The sequence below is a fragment of the Mycteria americana genome, chromosome 22, assembly GCF_035582795.1.
Source record: "Mycteria americana isolate JAX WOST 10 ecotype Jacksonville Zoo and Gardens chromosome 22, USCA_MyAme_1.0, whole genome shotgun sequence".
NCBI lineage: Eukaryota > Metazoa > Chordata > Aves > Ciconiiformes > Ciconiidae > Mycteria > Mycteria americana.
The window spans coordinates 7820287-7840918 of NC_134386.1; the positions used below are offsets into that span (position 1 = coordinate 7820287).

General features: G+C 42.1%; 2 protein-coding genes and 1 pseudogene across 2 annotated transcripts; 2 read left to right on the top strand and 1 right to left on the bottom strand.

Annotated features, from left to right (window-relative positions):
* Positions 1-9771: 9771 nt before the first annotated feature.
* On the top strand, positions 9772-10522 carry LOC142419915 (olfactory receptor 10A4-like). The gene is given in 3 exon segments (XM_075523341.1): positions 9772-10192; positions 10231-10407; positions 10410-10522. Coding segments are annotated over 3 exon segments (711 nt in total).
* Positions 10523-15966: 5444 nt separating this feature from the next.
* LOC142419916 (olfactory receptor 6F1-like) lies at positions 15967-17272 on the bottom strand (annotated as a pseudogene).
* An 894-nt stretch (positions 17273-18166) lies between these two features.
* LOC142419917 (olfactory receptor 6F1-like) lies at positions 18167-20426 on the top strand. Its single transcript, XM_075523342.1, has 2 exons — positions 18167-18174; positions 19511-20426. Exons 1-2 carry the CDS (start codon positions 18167-18169, stop codon positions 20424-20426), a joined length of 924 nt encoding a protein of 307 aa, XP_075379457.1.
* Positions 20427-20632: the final 206 nt, after the last annotated feature.

A 20632-nucleotide genomic window follows, 5' to 3' on the forward strand; every position in this document is an offset into this window, starting at 1 on the left:
CACACAGTCCAGTAAACCCGGTTGTTCCTTTCCTCCACCTGGCTGGAGGCAGGGCCCCCCTAGTCCTGGTCATAGTATTCATTACCCGCTTCATGTACATACGAGTCAGGAGCTCCTTCATTAAAATCAGGAGTAAGATCAGCCCTTTCACTCTGTCTGGGGAACTGTCCACTGGAAACCGGAGCAGCAGTGTTCCTGGAAGAAACCCTTTGTGTGATTGTTTTTCCTTGCAACTCACGTACCCGCGCCTCTAGGGTCGAGGTGGGTTTTCCATCCCACTTCCTCATGTCCTCTCCATGGTCAGGCAGGTAAAACCAGAGGGTGCCCCGTAGTGTGTACCCCCTATATCCTCTCTCTTGAGCAGAGGAACACTGACTCTTAATAGCTGAGATACTGGTCTGGACAGGTGGGGAGTAGGACATATCTTCTTTGAGTCGCTGGTCCTTCCGGGACAGTTTCTCCACAGCCGAGACAAGGGAGGAAGAGATACTCTTTGTATTCCTGGAGCTGGCTAGCCGCTTCATCCACTGTTGGACCCTCTGTCTTCCCAGATCAGTATTGCCAGTGAGTTGGCACGTGATAATGGTGCATTCTGTACCAACTTCTGCCACATGGGTCACGTGCACTGGACTTCATTTGGATCTTTGGGTGACCGCTAATCGTCCAGGTCACCATAAATCACCTCCAGCATGGCTAATTCCCTCAGCTACTGGATACCTTTCTCCATGGTGGTCCATTTGGCAGGGCAATATACAACATCTTCCTTGAAGGGATATCTTTCCTTCATAGCTGACAGGAGTCACCTCCAGAGGAGAGGAGTGGTGCCGCTTTTCCAATCGCTTTGTCAATGCCCCCTTCCCTAGAAATGGATCCCAGCTGTTTGGCTTCCTTGCCCTCCAATTCCAGGCTGCTGGCCCTGCTATCCCACTATCGGAGCAGGCAGGTGACAACGTGCTCGCCTGGACGACAGCTGAAATCTTTTCACATATGTTGCAGCTCGCTCAGGGATAGGGATCGGGTGGTTTCCATCTCATCCACAAGTTCTTCCTCTTCCTCCCCTTGTGATGGCCCTGCTCTTTCATCTTCCTTTTCTAAACGAGCTGACTTTCGCTTCCAGGATTTCTTCTTGTGTATAGGGGTGACTGATACTGACACGGGTTGATTCCCTGGTTGTGGGCAGTGCCTGTCACAGGGTGGGGCCGGAATAGCTGTAGTGCCTGTTGCAGGCAGGGCTGGACTAACTTCAGGGCCTGTCATGGGAGGGCTGGAGTAGCTGCAGTGCCTGTTGCAGGCAGGGCTGGAGTAGCCACGGTGCTTGTTGCAGCAAGGGCTGGAGTAGCCACAGTGCCTGTCGCAGGGGGGGCTGGAGTAGCCGTGGTGTCTGTTGTTTTGTCACCAGATCCTTGAGGGTTCTGAATAGTGTTGAACAGGGCTCAGTAGGCATGGGCCAGGCCCCAGCACATTGCAGTGATTTGTATCTCCTTAGAATTGTCAGGGTGAGAACATACTTTTTTCAAATATTCTACTAAGTTTTCAGGATTCTGCACTTGTTCAGGGGTGAAGTTCCAAAACACTGGAGGTGCCCACCATCCTAGGCATTTGCCCATGCTGTCCCTCACACCCTGCCACTCATAACGATCCAGCCTTGGGGCAGATCTCTGGATGATATTCTTAAATTGCTTACTAACCTTAGACAGAACTGAAGCAATATTCCCAAGCAATACTAATAGGTGTATTGTAACTACCCAAGGATGTTCAAGATACTGAAAATTTGTTGTAACAAAGGAGGAAACATTATAGAAGAAGGTAGCAAAGGTGCCATTTGGTATTTCCTCCATAAAAAACCTCTCAGAGGAAGAAGTATAATTGCTAATTGTCTCCATGAGGTGATACCTGACTACAGTAATGGTTTCGGTATGAAACTTAGATACCAAAGTAAATTCAATGTCACTGTTTTAATAACAAATCTCCCAGGTAAAACATCACCAATTAAAGCAGAGCACAGCAAACTGCAAAAACCAACACCAATCTTTAACATGCACAGCAAAAAAATGAGCATGGTGCAGATCAGGTAAACCAATACTGAGAACAGACGAATCAATGTCATGGCACACAACTACAAACAGATCTAAATTCATTAATATGCTCTGGTTAATCTGTTATTATCTCAAACCCTTCATGCCCCACGTTGGGCACCAAAAAGGACTGTTGTGGTGTAGCCCCAGTTGGCAATTAAGTACCACACAGCCACTCTCTCACTGTCCTCCCCAGTGGGGTGGAGGAGAGAATCGGAAGAGCAGAAGTAAGGAAACTCATGGGCTGAGATAAGAACAGTTTAATAATTGGAACAAAATAATACTAATACTAATAATAAATTGTAATGAGAAGGTAAACAACAAGAGAGAGAGAGAGGAACAAAACCCAGGAAAAAAACAAGTGATACGAGTGCTCACCACCCGCCAACTGACACCTAGCCAGTCCCCGAGCAGCAATCGCTATGAGGAGTGGGCCCATGTGAACCTCATGAAGTTCAACAAGGCCAAGTGTAAGGTCCTGCACCTGGGTCAGGGCAATCCCCACTACCAATACAGACTGGGGGATGAATGGATTGAGAGCAGCCCTGCGGAGAAAGACTTGGGGATGCAGTGACAGGACAAAGGGAAACAGTTTTAAACTGAAAGAGAGTAGATTTAGATTGGACATAAGGAAGAAATTTTTTATGATGAAGGTGGTGAGCCACTGGAACAGGTTGCCCAGACAAGTTGTGGATGCCCCATTGTTGGAAGTGTTCAAAGTCAGGTTGGACGGGGCTTTGAACAACCCTATCTAGTAAAATATGTCCCTTCCCATTGCAGGAGAATTGGACTAGATGATCTTTAAAGGTCCCTTCCTTCCAAACCATTCTATGATTCTATGATTTTATGATTCTGTGGTTCTATGATTCTATTATGATTCTATGATCTTTGTCTCAATTTTCTTCCAGGAAAACATATTGCCATGTATCCTGAACTAATAGCCACTAATGGAAATTGGGAGGCCTGTGAAGTGATCTTTGAAATCTGTGCTGGGACAGCACTTTTTCAGTGAACAGATCCCTGGTCACTAAGTATAGATACGTTCCTATACCCACCTAGGAGGATCATAGTGAGAAGGAACACAAACTAAACTTAGTTTGTGTTCTCAAAACTAAACTTAGAAAATAGCAGAAAGGCTTACATTTTTTTATTTTTCTGTGTAATAGTACCAATAACTTTGTAGAGAGAATCAATGGAGAGGATTATTACTTTCTTTCTTCAAATGCAAAATGGAACAAGGCTACAATGCCAGAATGTTCTTTTGGGTCTTGCACAAAAGCTATAGGACTTTCCTGATTTACTTGATATCTGTCTGGGAATCTTAACTGTCACACAATAGTCAGTGAACATCAGCTCCATACCTGCATAGACGTACCACAGACCGGTTGGCTCATCTTTGCTGGATGCTAGTGACTCATCAGTTGATGATCCCATAATGTTTCAGGCCTCCTGTCGTAGCACTAAAAAATTGTATTCAATGATGGTGTTACCAGAATTTTTTTCCACTTCAGTGTTGTTACTATGTTCTTTCTTGTAAGGGGAGTGGCAACTAGCCAGTAAATGACCAACTACAAACCATATTGATATTAGACCATCACGATCTGGGATGTGTGTTTGGGAGTTCTAATGGCAGATGCATGACTTCCTTGTTTTGCACAATCTGCTATGCAGATGGAGGTGCTTGTTGAGGTACCTTTGTGTAGTCATGAGAACATGAGTCTTGGGAACATGAGTCTTCTTCTATAAGTCAGGTTCATCAATACATGTTGTGGTTTAGCCCCCACCAGCAGCTAAGCATCACACAGCTGCCCATTCACTCCCCCACCCAGTGGGATGGGGGAGAGAACCAGAAGGGTAAAAGTGGCAAGACTCATGCATTGAGATAAAGACAGTTTAACAGGTAAACAAAAGCTGCATGTGCAAGCAAAGCAAAATAAGGAATCCATTCACCACTTTCCATCAACAGGGATGTGTCTAGCCATCTCCAGGTTAACCATCACACCTAACAGTTATTTGGGAAGACAAGCACCATAACTCTGAACATCCCCCACTTCTTCCTTCTTCCCCCAGTTTTTATTGCTGAGCGTGATGTCATATGGTATGGAATATCCCTTTGGTCAGTTGGGGTCAGCTGTCCCAGCTGTGTCCCCTCCCAACTCCTTGTGCACCCCCAGCCTACTCGCTGGTGGGGCAGTGTGAGAAAAAGAAAAGGCTTTGATGCTGTGTAAGCACTGTTCAGCAATAGCTAAAACATCCCTGTGTTATCAGCACTGTTTTCACAAATCCACAACATAGCCCCATACAAGAAACTTTGATGAAATTTAACTCTATCCTGGCCAAAACTAGTACAGTAAGTGTATCATGTTCTCTTCTCATTCAACTTTGTGTAAAACAAGTGAGTGTACGCTGCAGGTAGTTGTCACAAGTCCTTTCCTTTTTATCAGTATTTTACTATTTTTAATAGAGTTGCACTGCCATAGAATGTGCATAGCTGCATGAAGCTTGGAAAATACATTTGGGGTGACATTGGTAATATTTGGCACACAGGTCTAAGAAACTAAGTGCAGAATGATATCTTTAAAATTATTCACAATATTTATCCTATCCTTCCTCCACACGCTTTCCTGTCCAGACTTTGATATATAAATCACTGCTACTGATTAAAATTGAAAGTGTAAAAATGAGGGAAGAATTTACCCTTGCACTTAGCTTTTTATAAAGAACGGAACGCTTTTTCCTTATCTTTAAATACTCCTGATGAGGACAACTGAAACTCCACAAAACTGAAAAGCAGCGAACACTTCCATTTTGGAATTTACCTCCTTTAAATTTTACTGTCTTCTCTCAGGAAATGCAAACTCTGGACATGGGATTTCAAATTCTCATTTGCTTTTCACAAATCTACAAAATATATTAGTCAATAACATAGTGCCACTGAGGAGGTTTAAGAATTAATGACATTCTATCTTCCTGGCTAGTTTCCTTCCTCCATGGCTTTCTAGGACTTGTATTCAATGGCTAGGTTAATTTTTACAACTTATTGTTTAGCACACTTATGGCAATAGCTTAGCTTCCAGTTCTTGCTTCCTGGAACTACTCGTTCCGCAGTGTTTCTGTAAAAGCCTGAAAAAGTCCTAGGTACAGGGACTAAAACACCCTGAAATGTGAAACTGAACACATGGTAGTCTATGTATTTATAGTATGTGAGGCTAGCCTGGCACTCAGCAGGTCACTTTGTCCACCCAGATGAACCATGGCAGAATCAGCTCTAGACACTCCTGGTAGTTAAGTAGCTACATGTGCTACACAATTGCCTTAGCCTGCTATATGTGAGACAGGTAGCAGAAAGACTCACTGGGCTCTTGACAACCCTCTTTGGTGCCCGGTGGAGGTGAAATAAACATTTCACATTCAGGCCTAATTATTTATGTTAAGACAGATGGGGGAAACTATTTGGCTCTAAGGAAGGAAAGACACACATAAGTTTAATTTAACCTATAGAGAAGGCAGAGGAAAACATTTCAGGTCAATTTTACTGAGGGGAGAAAAGATAAAAAGCCAACCATCCAAGTAAATCCTCCTACACATAAGAGAATACATGCACAGATCATATATATATATATGGTTTACTGATTATTATGTTGACCTATATAAGTTAGTGATAAGTTAGTGATAAAGTGATATTTCTTTAACTTTCAGTATTAGTCTGACTGTATTGGGTTTGCTCTTCAATTAACAAACAGGGAAAAAAAAAAAAACAGGACAACATCAGATGTAGAATAAGGTGCTTTCTCTATGTTGAGCTTGATTTTTCAGCTTTCATTTTGCAGAAAATACTACTAAATTTTAACTAAAAATATTTTTTTATTTAGATTTTGTATTCAGAACAAGATTTGCTCTCATTAGAAATAAGGAGAAAGAGGAAAATCTTCTGCATCTGCATTGTTTGGTAAATATTCCTACTCACTAATCTGTATCTGAACAATCTGGATTCTATTATGGCATTTCTGGCATTTGCCTGAGGAAGGCAAACCTACCTGCAGTGAAAGGAGCTTTCTAGAATTTGTATACTTTGTGACAGCAATCATTGTTTTACTGGGCTCATTAACATGGACAATCATCTCCTACATACACATCTTCTCCACTGTGCTGAAGATCACATCTGCCTCAGGAATACAAAAGGTTTTCACTTGTGGTGCTCGTATCTGTGTGGCCTCTCTATACTAGGGCAGAGCCATATTCACATATATGAGAATTTCACAGGCTTCTCTTGATATCAAGGTTTTGAATGTGCTGCCCCTGGTGATCACACCTTCACTAAACCCATTCATCTACACCTTGAGGAATGAGACAGTGAAAGAGGCCTTGAGAATTTTCTTCACACAACCCACAGTGTTTCATGAAGGTAAGAGTGCCTAAGCAACATAAATCATTCTCTCATGTCAGATACCTTCCTTGGGAAATGGTGAACTGACCTTCAAAAGAACATTTATCTTTCTTCACATCCAGACACAGAGGAAGCGTTTGTAAAGACATGATGTTAAGAGTGAGACTCAAATCACTTCAGTAAATCTGTCAATCTTGTAGAGGTCTTGGCCAGAGTCAGTCATCTAGACTACTTTTATACTCAGTGGGGAGAGGTGGACACTTCCACAATTTAGATCATCTTTCTCTTGTGTAAGATCATCTTGTGCTCTTGCTCTTGCTCATTGTATCAGAATCAGGTGAAACAGACTGTAGAAGTGCTTGTTTTTCTCCATTGACTGTAAAAGACATTCAGACCCCCAGACCAAGAGTTCAGACACAGATGTATCATCTACTTTGACACCTAAACTTAGATGACCTGTATCTTACTACAACCTTGTAGGTATCTGCAAAGGAAATGATAAACTGCAAACCAGCTCATAAAAGCCCTGAGTGCATGAATAGGCCTTAATGCTCCTGCCTAGACTCTCCTATGGCCTCCACCCACACTCTCTGCCCATGGGCCTAGGGTCTACATTTAAGATCGCTTAAGCTGGGCCTCATATTGATCCTGATCAGGAGACCATTGCACATTTAGGAGCTAGTGATGCATGTAACAGTTCACCTGAGAAGGCCCAGGCCTGTGCTGTGCTGAACATCCAGCATGGTCTTCAGGCCTGTGTTGTGCTGTGCACATCCCTTGGCCGCAGGATAAACTCAGCAGTTTATGGTAAGCGAGGGACCTGCAGGCAGCTTCCCTGCGTGGCCTTGCCTGTGTCTAAAAGTGAAGCAACAAGTTCTCATGAGAACTTCCTTTAGGAACAGAGTTGTTTTCTTGTGAGGGAATTATATAATAGATCAAATGACCAAAAGGGAGAGCTACCTCCATGGACAGGATCTACAGAGCACGACATGGGAAAATTCATCCGCCGTGGCATGAATGCAGGGTTCCCAGCATCGGAAGGGACAAAAGATTTGTCCAATACCCATATTCATTTTTATTGTATCCTATTTAAAGAGATCTTTTATTTAGCCATTTGTTGTTGGGCCTTTCTTATTGAGATCCAGAAGGAACGCTGCATTGCCTCTCTCACCTCAGTGCCCCTCCAAATGCAGAAGAGATGACGCCCATCTTCCACAGTCAGAAGGAAAGCAATGTACCGCTTAGGCTGTTAACTGGCATAACATCATTTCAGATGGACATTAAGGATTGAAACAGACCCCAGCTAAACTCAGTTAAGAGCAAATCTGCATCCAGACTTGACTATCTCCAGGTCTGACTCTGACAGGCATGTACTGCAGCTTTTCAGATAAATCATACAATGGAGAACCGCTCCCCCTGCTCTTCCTGAATCCTCCCCAGTCCCAGTGATCAGAACAGGACCCGGACAATGGACTTAGATTTTTCTCATTAGATGGTGGTTATTTGAATCAATACAGAAAAATTCCACTTGTAGTGTTCTGGGTATTTTGACCGACGTGCACACAGAGACCAGAGCAATTTGTTCCAGAAATCTGGGGGTTATATTTGATTAAGATGTCTCATTCAGTCTGAATTTATTTCACCTGGCCTTGGGACTGTCTTTCCCCACTCTTATCTTTAGTTATCGACTGTAGAGTGGCCTCTGCATTGTAGTCATCTTCTGTGAACAGCAGAGAGCAAGTGATTTTGTAGGAAAGACTCACCTAATGTGACGTAGGTGTCTTCTGGATGATAAGGTAAGTTACTGCTTACAAGTACTGTCTCTTTAATTAAATGGAAGCATAGTATGATTCACACAAATAAAGACAGAAATTATTATCCATAGAGGACAATTTCTGAACAATCTGAAGGGCCTGTCTGAGACATCATGATGAGTTCTCCCATGGAGAGGCCTGTCCTTCACCATTAATTAGAGAGCTTAAAGCCAGAGTTAGACATGACCTATGCACCCGTTCTCTCCTCCTGCAAAGCCTTTTTCCTGTGCCTAGTTCGTGTAGTTTATTTCCATACCAAACTTTTGTCCCTAAAGTTAGGTGGGATCAGCCCCAAAACCATGACTGGTTAAAAAATAACAGATTAAAATAGATATGCAAGTGCTCTATAGGTCTTTCTTTACAGTTATTCCAGGAGCTAACAGGAGAACCAGGATCAGCCCCAAGACCATGACTGGTTAAAAAATAACAGATTAAAATAGATATGCAAGTGCTCTATAGGTCTTTCTTTACAGTTATTCCAGGAGCTAACAGGAGAACCAGAGAGAGGGTTTTGTCATACCTAAACAATGAGGAAAAAATAACTGACTCCTACAATTGCAAGCAATCAATAACCAACAGACTGTTTTCCACTGGGAACATAAACACATTGAAATACTCAAGGTTTGTGATGTGGATTTTCCAAAAATACTAACCACAGCCTTCTCCTAATGGCAGATGAGCTACCTTATTTTACTTCAGTCTTCTCTCTCTTCTTCCGTATGTTATTGTTATTCTGCCATCTACACAGGGCTTCTCTTTAAGGGAGACTCATCTATCTATGAAGTGAATGGATTATTGGAATAGAAAAAAAATTCCAAGACATTTTTTATTCTTGAAAAGAACTGCTCCTCCTGAAGAGTGCCTGGGACAAAGGTAGTTTCCTGGAGAGTGATCCACATTCTTTAGTATTTTTGAGCGGTACTGTGGACTGTATACAGGATTATTTGTGTCCAGTAGATGATTCTTTTCTAGAATGAATCCCATCCACAGAATGATAGCAAGAGGGACTCATTGCCAAAACCCCACTCTATCAACAAATTAATCATTTCCGGGTTTTCAGGACCAGCCTTCTTTGACTGGCAGCAGGTGTTAGGGTAGCAGATCTCAGCTGGATAATGGGAGAAACGTCCACTTCAAAGACTGGGGCACTGGAGTACAATCCTCATCCTAAAAGGCAGGAAGAGTAAAATATTCTGCTGTCATAAAGAAGACATATCTTCCTTTCCATTGACTAGAAGTAAAGTAGAATCATTTGGAAAAGTTGTTCTTACTTATTAAAAGCTATGTGAAGGGAACCATCTTCCCTCCCTCCTCTAAATAATCTTTAGCACTAAAAATACCAAAACACAGCAGTAAAATATCACCTCCTCTTCTGGGGTCTTGTCCTATTAAAAAGCAATATATATAAATATTTAATTTATTATTTTGTATTTCTCTAGATTAACTAGAAAACAGATATGTAATGACTTCCGCAGTTAAAAAAACCCTGAGGGACATGACTGGTAGGAACTACACAGTGGTGACCTATTTCCAATTTTTACCTTTCTCCAGCATTCCAGAGATCCAAGGCTCTCTCTTTTGTCTGGTATTGCTCATGTACCTCAGTACTTTGGTGGGAAACATCCTCATCATTACGATCACTATGGTAGATGCTGCCTTTCACTCCCCCATGTATTTTTTCCTCAAGAACTTGTCCTTCCTGGAGATTGGCTACACTACATCCACAATCCCCAAGATGCTGGTGAACTTCCTCACACAAAGGAAGGGCATATCCTTTCTGGGATGTGCAACACAGATGTATGCCTTCTCCCTCTTATGGATCACAGAATGTTGTCTGCTGTCTGCCATGGCCTATGATGGCTATGTGGCCATATGTCATCCCCTGCGCTACACGACCATGATGAGCCACAAAGAGCATATCTGCAAATATATGCTATCAGCTGCATCTATCAATGTTTCCTGCTATCAGCTGTATCTTGGCTTATTGGGGTCTTGGTGGCCTTAGGGCAGACAACTTTCATCTTTACTCTTCCATACTGTGGGCTCAACAGGATCAATCACTTCTGTGTTCTGCCACCTCTGCTGAAGTTGGCTTGTGTGGACACCTACAAGAAAGATATCACCACCTACATAGAGCTGTCCTCTTCATCATGGTCCCCTTCTTACTCATAGTTGTGTCATATATCCAGATACTCCACACCATCTTCAAGATCCCATCAGCTGTGGGCAAGAGAAAAACATTCTAAAACCACATAAACTGTTTTTACTTTATCTATTTCACTACATTCAATACCAGTGGAGAATAGGGTTATCAGCCCAGCCATAGTTCTTTACATTCAAGATATTTGAAGTAAAGCAAATCATTACACCTTCAGGCCTTCAAATAAACATTCTTCACAGAATAGAGCTGAAGAGCTCATCTGGGAAATATCTTCATCAGAACTCACCAGAAGATTAATGTCTTAGATATTTGTGGAGTGCTTCTCATTAGGTCCATTGTCATCTTCTCTGATAATTTCTTTCCCTCATCACTGTGTAATTATCACAGAATCACAGAATTGTATAGGTTAGAAAAGACCTTTAAGATCATCGAGTCCAACCGTAAACCTAACACTACCAAGACCACCACTATACCATGTCCCTAAGCACCTCATCCAAATTCCTTTTAAATACTTCCAGGGATGGTGACTCAACCACTTCCCTGGGCAGCCTGTTCCAACGCTTGACCACCCTGTCGTGGTTTAGCCCCAGCCGGCAGCCAAGCACCACGCAGCCGCTCGCTCACTTCCCCCCCCCCCCCGGTGGGATGGGGGAGAGAATCGAAAGAGCAAAAGTAAGAAAACTCGTGGGTTGAGATAAGAACAGTTTAATAATTGGAACAAAATAATAGTAATAATAATAATGAATTATAATGAGAGGGAAAAAAAACAATGAGAGAGAGAGAGGAACAAAACCCAAGGGAGGGGAAAAAAAGGAAAATATATATTAAAAAAAAAAAAAAATTACAACCGCTCACCACCCACTGACCGACGCCCAGCCAGTCCCCGAGCAATGATCGCTACCCCCCGGCCAACTCCCCCCAGTTTATATACTGGGCATGACATCATATGGTATGGAATAGCCCTTTGGTCAGTTTGGATCAACTATCCTGGCTGTGCCCCCTCCCATTTCTTGGGCACCTGGCAGAGCATGGGGAGCTGAAGGGGGGGAAGAATCCTTGACCAATGTAAACACCGCTTAGTGACAGCCAAAACATCAGCGTGTTATCAATATTATTCTTATACTAAAATCCAAAGCACAGCACTATACCGGCTACTAGGAAGAAAATTAACTCTATCCCAGCCAAAACCAGGACACCCTTTCAGTGAAGTAAAATTTCCTAATTCCAGTCTAAACCTCCCCTGGTGCAACTTGAGGCCATTTCCTCTCATCCTATCACCAGTTACCTGGGAGAAGAGACCGACCCCCACCTCTCTACAACCTCCTTTCAGGTAGCTGTAGAGAGCAAGAAGGTCTCCCCTGAGCCTCCTTTTCTCCAGACTAAACAGTCCCAGCTCCCTCAGCCGCTCCTCATAAGACTTCTGCTCCAGACCCTTCACCAGCTTCGTTGCCCTTCTTTGGCCACACTCCAGCACCTCGATGTCTTTCTTGTAGTGAGGGGCCCAAAACTGAACACAGTATTCGAGGTGTGGCCTCACTAGTGCACAGGGGCACAATCACTTCCCTAGTCCTGCTGGCCACACTAGTTTTGATACAAGCCAGGATGCCATTGGCTTTCTTGGCCACCTGGGCACACTGCTGGCTCATATTCAGGTGGCTGTCAACCAACACACCCAGGTCCTTTTCTGCCAGGCAGCTTTGCAGCCACTCTTCCCCAAGCCTGTAGCGTTGCATGGGGTTGCTGTGGCCCAAGTGCATGACCTTGCACTTAGCCTTGTTGAACCTCATACAACTGCCCCAGCCCATCGATCCAGCCTGTCCAGGTCCCTCTGCAGAGCCTTCCTCCCCTCAAGCAGATCAACACTCCAGCACAACTTGGTGTCATCTGCAAACTTACTGAGAGTACACTCGATCCCTTCGTCCAGATCATTGATAAAGATATTAAACAGAACTGGCCCCAGCACAGAACCCTGGGGAACACCACTTGTGACCGGCCGCCAACTGGAGTAAACTCCATTCACCACCACTCTTTGGGCCCAGCCATCCAGCCAGTTCTTTACCCAGTGAAGAGTACACCCGTCGAAGCCATGAGTAGCCAGTTTCTCCAGAATGAGCTGCTGAGTTTATCCTGCAGCCAGGGGATTTGAGCAGCACAATGCAGACCTGAAGACCACACTGGATGTGCAACAGAGCACAGCACTAGAGCCTGCACTAAGTCCTTGATGTACAATGGTCTTCAGTGAAGAGGAATGCAGAGGTTCTAAAGGGATATTAGGAGTGGCCACTGCCTCCAGCAGCCCAGCCTAGTTCCTGGGGACCCGGGATCTCTGACCAGTCTGAGGGACGCAGCTGCCACTTTCCCGTCTGCAGGTTTAACCAGTAGCAAAGGTGAGCACCTATCCTGGAGACACATGGACATGCCCAGACAGACACACACAGAGGACACTGACACATGGCCAGTCACACAGACTGCCACAGCCAAGGCTCTGCTGTGAAAAGCAGCCACGTACAGGACTCACATCATACACAAGCACAGGCAGCTGTGTCTCCTCCTCCTCTGGGGCTGGCATAGACAGGAGGTAACTAGTGCAGGCACACACACGACACTCTGGGTTCACAGGAACACGCACATTCGTGGTTCCCCCACGCCTCAGCATGTCACCAAAATCGGGAATCAAACTCCTTAACACCAATGTAGCATTAAGAAGCAGGCATTCTTTATTACGGCGCCAGATGCACGGGGGATCGTTCCACCTAGCATGCATACTGCAGGTTACATCAAACAAAGCTTATATTATCTGATTACATACATATGCATCAAATTTCCCGGAATGATCAGGCATATTCATTCTATTTCCCAGAACTAATTATCATATTTGCATGGTCATTACGCATGCATCCTTGAACTCCGAGGAGCTTCCGTGGGGGTCTCTGGTGGTCCTTGGTGGTCGTACAGGTGTGTCCTTTAGTTGACCCCTTCTTATGGGCATGCGCAATATCACCTTGCTTATGTAACTTGCTTCCCTTCTTCATGGTGCATGGTCCCTAACAATGATTTGGCACCCTTATTCCTATTCTAACACAAACCGATTATTCTAACTACCCTTGACTCATTGTCAGGATGGGTTGGGGCTGTACTGGGAGCATAGCAGCATGTCCGTACCACTCCTTGTCCAGTTGTCTTTGGGCACGGCAGCATATCCATAGCCACAGATGTACAAACACAATATTAAAGCATTGTCTACCCCACTCCTATCTCTTTGTTGCTTAGTTACCAAAGAACAAACTAATCACTTTGGTTACATCTGGTTACAAGGACAGCACCTCTGTCTGCCTGGTACCCCTACCTGGATCCTGGCCCCTAATCCCACCCCACTGTCCCTTACTCGCCAACTGGTCCAGCTTGATGCACTAGAAGTCCAGGGGGGCCTCTCCAAAGCTGTGCCTGAAGTTTCTTAATGGCCCATTAATTAGTAGCTAGTGACTTTCAGTCTTTGCCATTTTCTCCATTATCTCTTGTCTACCAAGTTTGGGTCTCTGTGTTCTTGTTCACCACTTCTCCCTCTACTTATTACTGCCTTTTGCATTGAAAAGGTCCTTGGTCAGATGACCCTAATGAAGCAGATGCTCTCACCTTCCACCTACCCTTAGAAGCATCATATTATAATTTTGGCATTCTGGCAGGCTGTGGTGCAGAGGTATGATTATGTGGGGCAATTCAGACAGAAACAAATTAAAACCCAGCTCTCACTTGTTTATTTGTGACTGAATTACAGGAGTATCACACCTGTCTGGAATTCAGTTTGAGATTAAGATGCCTGTAGCCAGGCACTGAAATGTGACTCTACAAGAAATCTGAACTCCTGTTATAGATAGAACATACCTCCTTTTTTTCCCTAGAGATATCGGAGGTAAGTGTTACGCAGTGGGTGTGCCCACTCTATGCTAGAGAATTATAGACTGATGCATGGACTCTGACAGTAATCTGCAAAGACTGCAAAGAACTAGTTCATGATATATTATGAACAGAACTTATGCAGGGTACCATTATTTTCAGTAGGTTTTCTTCAGAAGACACTGAGAAAATGGCTGTCTGAAATATGAAGTATGTTGCAAAAGTGGGCTACATACTACACGTGGAGAAAAAAAATACTCTCTATGTAATACATAATATTCTTATGATCTCCTTCTCTGAAACAGATTGTAACAATGTTAATCCCTTTTATTTATCTGACATATACTGTGTCTTGTTATATGCTATTCTTTTTCAAAATGCAATAGACAAGCATGATAAGGCTCATCCAGCAGGGACACAATGACAGAGGGTGATGGTTTTTTTAAATGTTTACTCTCTTTATCTCTTTTGCTCTGTTTTTACATCTTTAAAAAGGACATATCACACAGTCCTGGCGAAGGGGAGCAGGGGGGCACACAGAAAGAAACTAAAATATCATGGAAACATTTTTTAATGTCTTTGACCTTGGATTCTGAAAGATTTTTGGTTGTGTGAAAACTATTTATACTATTAACTGTGTTGTGACTCTGTATGAAACTGAGTGTAACACTAATCTGCCTAAGTCTACATCTAATTTTAAATTTAGAAACCTAAATCTATCTAGAGCCATTATACAAAAATAAGAACAGGTAGATAGTTAGTTATGTGGCCTGTCTTAACTGCAAAATTTTGGATTAAAATAATGGGTCTCTGGAGGGACCTCTCTTCACTATCTATAAAAGAAGACTTGAGGAATATGTACATTGTAGACGTCCAATGTTAGATGACATGAATCCGCTTTTCATGCAAAAATTCTGCATCTTCCATGCAATCAAGACACTGGTGAGCCCATTTCCTAGGTAGACACAAAATTTCAGTAAAACAATATTTTACTTGATCTCTGTAACAGGCTATCTATTTCATAAGCAAAAGTAACACTTTCAAATTAAGAATTAATTTTGTATTTTGATTGTGGTATTTGGAGATGACACATATTTAAAATCATCAGACTAAGTGACGTATGTGATTCTTCTTCATCAGATGAACAATGTTTCATTCTTGTAAGGCCAAGAAAACTTGACAAGACTCCAGAACACTAACTACTAAACCCTGGCAGACAAGAAATCTTTCTTTTCTTACCCATCAAGGTTGATGCAGACATTTTGCCTTGCAGGGAATTTTGTCAATTAGATGAGAATGTTCTATGGATGGTATTAATCTGATTAAATGCAACTACCTGCAGCTGAGTTAAAAACTCCTCATAGAGAGCAGAGAGAAAAAAAACTTCTAGGACATCATTTGACTGATATGTGTCACAGAAATAATATCTAAAACATGTCTGATTAACTATACACACTAATGGCCTTTCTTTGCAGTGACTGTAAAGAGAACCTGAGTAGTTAGCTCAGAAGTAGATGTCTGCTCCAACATTTAAAGACAGGAAAGAGGAGTACCACTGAAGAATGCATACAGTAAAGCACTGCATGTTTATTCCACCTACTTTTACTGTTTTATTCCACCTACTTTCCTCTGCAATCAGTTTAAGGCATTGTCATGTCTGCCTAACGCTTTTCTCAAGGCTTTCTTCACCTCTGTATTCCTAAGAGTGTAAAAGAAAGGATTCAGTATGGGAGTCACAATAGTATTGAGGGTATTCACTCAGAGAAGTCTGATGATAGCGCCTGATGTACAGGAAGATGGTGGAGTCATACCACAAAATTACAACAGTAAGATGAGCTGTGCATCTACAAAAAGCTTTTCACTGACCTTGGGCTCATGGGATCCCCAAGATAGTGGAAATGATATAGATGTAGGATGTGAATGTTACCACTAAAGAGCCAAGTATGGATGTGGAGAGGGGGACAAGACATGCCATTTCAACAAAATGAGTGTCAGAACAGGAGAAAGGAATCCAGGAGTCTGTGTCACAAAAAAAGGGGGCTGATGATGTTAGGGCCACAGAATAATGAAATGGATATTAGAGAGGCTGGGATAGTGACACCCAGGAAACTGAACATCCAGGAGCCAATGGCCAGCTGCATGCACAAGATGTTGCACATGAGGAGACTGTAGCGTAAAGGGTAGCACATGGTCAGATAGCAACCATAAGCATGACAGCCAAGACAGTGCATTCCATTATAGCCCAAAGAGAAGATGTACATCTACAAGGTGTAGCTGATGAAGGAGGTGGTTTGACTCTTTCCAAGGAATACTCCAAGGGCTTTGGGCACACAAACTTTAGTGTACCAGATCTCCAGAAAGGAGAGGTTGCCAAGGAAGCAGTACATTGGAGTCTGCAGGAGTTGATAGACCCACACTAGCGCTATGATGGCCATATTTACCAATACTGTTAGTATGTATGTTACAGAAAGAGCAGAAAGAGGGTGATTGGCAAACACTGGTTGCCAGGAAATCCCAGAAGAATGAATTCTTCTACCATAGATTGGTTCTATCTTTTTTTTTTTTTCCCAGCCATGACCCATCTGTCAACACACAGAGAATGTATCAACCAAAAATGTATTGAACTATTCTCTACTTATGTCTCAGATAGGACAGGTTCACAGGTTCACTGTAGTAAAAATAAGGAGTTTCTCTTTCATTTTATACACTGAGAATGAAGTGAAATTAATCTGTCCATATTCAGATGCCTATATTTGAGCAGATTGTCTAAACTTTCACAATCAGTGGGGAGAAACAAGCACTTCTAGGGCATAATTATCTGATTGTATGAGGATGATGTTTGAGCTGTCAAATGACCCACATTCTAGAAATGACTATTTATTTTCATGAACTACCCATGTTCATGGTCTAGGCAGACTAGTACAGGTATACACGCACACATTGCTGACATCTGTTTTATGTTAGATTAACACTCTTCCCTCTCACAAGTGTGTAAATAAAATCTAAGAAACTCATTTTACATTGTACTTCTTTGATAGTCAATAATCAGCCAGTGGAACAAACTGAACAGATCTGTTGACAGAAACAGACAATGTAGTATTCCCTGTTTGTACAACATTTTCCCCACTAGACATTCATTTATTAAACAAACATGTCGGAGTGGGAGACGGACCCGGAGTAACGATGAATCTCAATATGAGTATGGTCGTTCTCCTTTATTCAGATTACTTAACAGGTTTATATAGAAGCTAAGCAAAGCACGCGCTAACAGCGACTATTCTATTGGATAACTATACTTGTCCACGCGCTTAAAACAATTATATGATTGGTACAAAGTTGCCGTTCACGCACTGTTCACAAAGGGGGTCTTATCAGCACTTTCCCAGGCTTAGTCCCGTTTATCTTGCTTTACCAAGTACTCCTTCTGCTGTTCTCAAGGGAATTTCACCTTGATCTCTGGCTCCCAGGCCCCATCAAAGGCTGGATTGCTCACATCAATTAAGCTGTGTCCTTTTTCACTTAACCATTCTTCCACACAAACAAATAAAACTGTGTCAAAAAAAAGATAATATACATGACTTTCAAAAGATAAATACCTCTAAGCAGAGATTTTTCTCATCTTATTTTACCTACTTTGAATCATTTATGTAAATGTGAGCTCCTCTTCTCATCAGTGGAGATAGATACACACACAGACCAATAGGACTTCTCTTAGAAGTCTGTTTTATGACGAAGTGAATTTCAGTGAGTGAATTCACCACCTGTGTGTGATTCAGCAGCTACAGGGGTCATTTTAAACAAGTTAGAGGAATTCAGGTTCATAACTTGTATTTATATGCGTAAGTTCTTACTGAAATCGTTGGTCATTTGGCTGCAAACAGACGAAATTATAAGTATCATTAGATTTCACAAAACAAAAATCCTCATCAATCCACACCCAGTTCTACCAGCAGTAGAATTTCGCTATAGTGAAAAACCACACTCCATCTTTTGCAAATTGTGATTAGCAATAATGCCATCTTGATCTCTTTTAGGACTGCATTGTAAAGCTTCACATTTACGGGAAGATGCATCCCTTGTTTATGAACTACAGGTGAATCCTTCATCCAAGAGGCTTATTTAAACATCCCCCCAGTTGCCCCATGGGCTTCATACCAACACAGTTTCTCAGTTACCACGGTCCTTACACGTTGCACTGCTAGTCAGGAAGACAGAGCGCTTGATATCTATCCCTCCATGTTGATGCAAGGAATTTTTCTGTGTGTGTGTGTGCATTACATCCATCTTTATTCTTTGCTATCTATGCTGCATTTATTTCTGAGCTTATTCTGTCTATATAACTATCCATCTATTCCTGTATATCCTGTAGCACCTCTCTTTCTTCTTCCCTCTTCTCTATATAGTTCATTATCATATGATTCTCCACTGAGTTGATTGACTCAATTTCTATATGTCAGTCTTTCTGACATTATTCCTTGCCTTGCCTGTCCAAGGACATGCTGGGATTCATCTGTCCAACCTGGCCTCCATCTGTCAGAAACATACAGATCTTACTTGTTTTCTGTGTCATATTGAAATATGCCAGCCTTAAAATGATGTCGGGGCGAAAAAAGTTATTTACGTACAGACAACTGAATAAAACATCGGATGCCTTATTTTCAGAAGTCTAAAGTGGATGTAGATGATTCCCAGTTAAAATATTGAACATTTTTTAAAAAGCAGCCTTTTGTAAATGTGTATCAAGTTGATTGTCCCAAAGAATGAAGTGACAGGATGGACCCTTCATTTCTTTTGGACTTCTCTTCCATTTTAGTACTCTAAGTATTGGTGGCCATGGTCACAGCAGTCTATTTATGAGAGGAAAACACTATTTTTCCTTGGAATGGTTTAAAAAGAAAAAAAAAAGAAAAAAGAAAACATAAAAAAGAGAAAAGAACAAAACAAAAAAGAAAAAAACCAAACAAAACAATAAAAGGGAAAAAGAAAAAAAGCTTGACTTTCCTTGCACATTTTAAGGAATATTTTTTTCAGTATATTTTTGGGCAATCTGGGTTATGAATTCTAATATGTAAGGCAGAAAATAGCGATGTAGCAATGCAGTGAACAAAGCTCTTTTTTTTTAATTGACTTCTGTTACTTAGAAGAGTCTTTCATCTGATGTTCAAAGAGGAAACCATAGTGGCACCCATGTTTTCATCCTCCTGAGTTTTCCTGGCCATCAGTATCTGAAAATGTCTTTGTTCATGCTTGTTTTCATCATGTACATCTTGGCACTCTTTGGAAACTTATCCATCATGATCTTAGTGAGAAGCCATCCACAACTTCATACCCCCATGTACTTTTTCCTCTGCAACCTGTCCTTCCTGGAGATCTGGTATAGCACAGCTTGTGTCCCCAGAGCTCTAGCAGTCCTCTTGGGTGGAGACCCAACCATTTCCTTTGACAATTGCCCTCTACAGATGTACTTTGTTTTCTCTTTGGGCTGCACAGAGTATTTTCTCCTGGCTGCCGTGGCATATGACCATTGTTTGGCAATCTGTTTCCCCTTACATTATAACTCCATCATGAATTGCACCCTTTTAACTCAACTTGTCTTTGGATCATGGTTTTGTGGTTTCTTGTCCATAACCATACCTACATATATGATTAGCACATTGTCCTTCTGTGGCCCTAACATTATTAACCACTTTTTTTGTGACATAGCCCCATGGATAGTACTCTCTTGTACAGATACCAGCCTGGTTGAGTTAGTGGCCTTCATAATCTCATTCATTGTCATCCTTGGCTCATGCACAATAACCCTGGTCTCCTATATTTACATCATCTCTACCATACTGAGAATCCCATCAGCTATGGACCAACAAAAGGCCTTTTCCACTTGCTCTTCCCATCTCACTGTTGTGATTATTTGGTATGGTTCCACCATTTTTCTCCACATCAAACCTTCCATAAAGAACTCACTAGATTTGACTAAAACTGTTCATGTACTTAACGCTATTGTCACACCTTTGCTGAATCCTTTCATTTATTCTCTAAGGAACAAAGAGGTGAAAAAAGCTTTGAAAAGAACAGTGCAGTTTAAGTCATGGGCTTGAACTGGGATTGTCACACAAAAGATGATACTATGTTTCAGGGATTTTTTTGTTACTTTAAAAACTATGAGTTTATCTTAGAGATATGAGTGAGGTTGGAGCACATATTACAGAAAATTATGTGGACAAAGTGTGGACCTGGGAGTCATGGATTTCATCTCCAGCTGTATCATAGACTTTCTTGCCTTACACCTCCACTTCCTGCATTT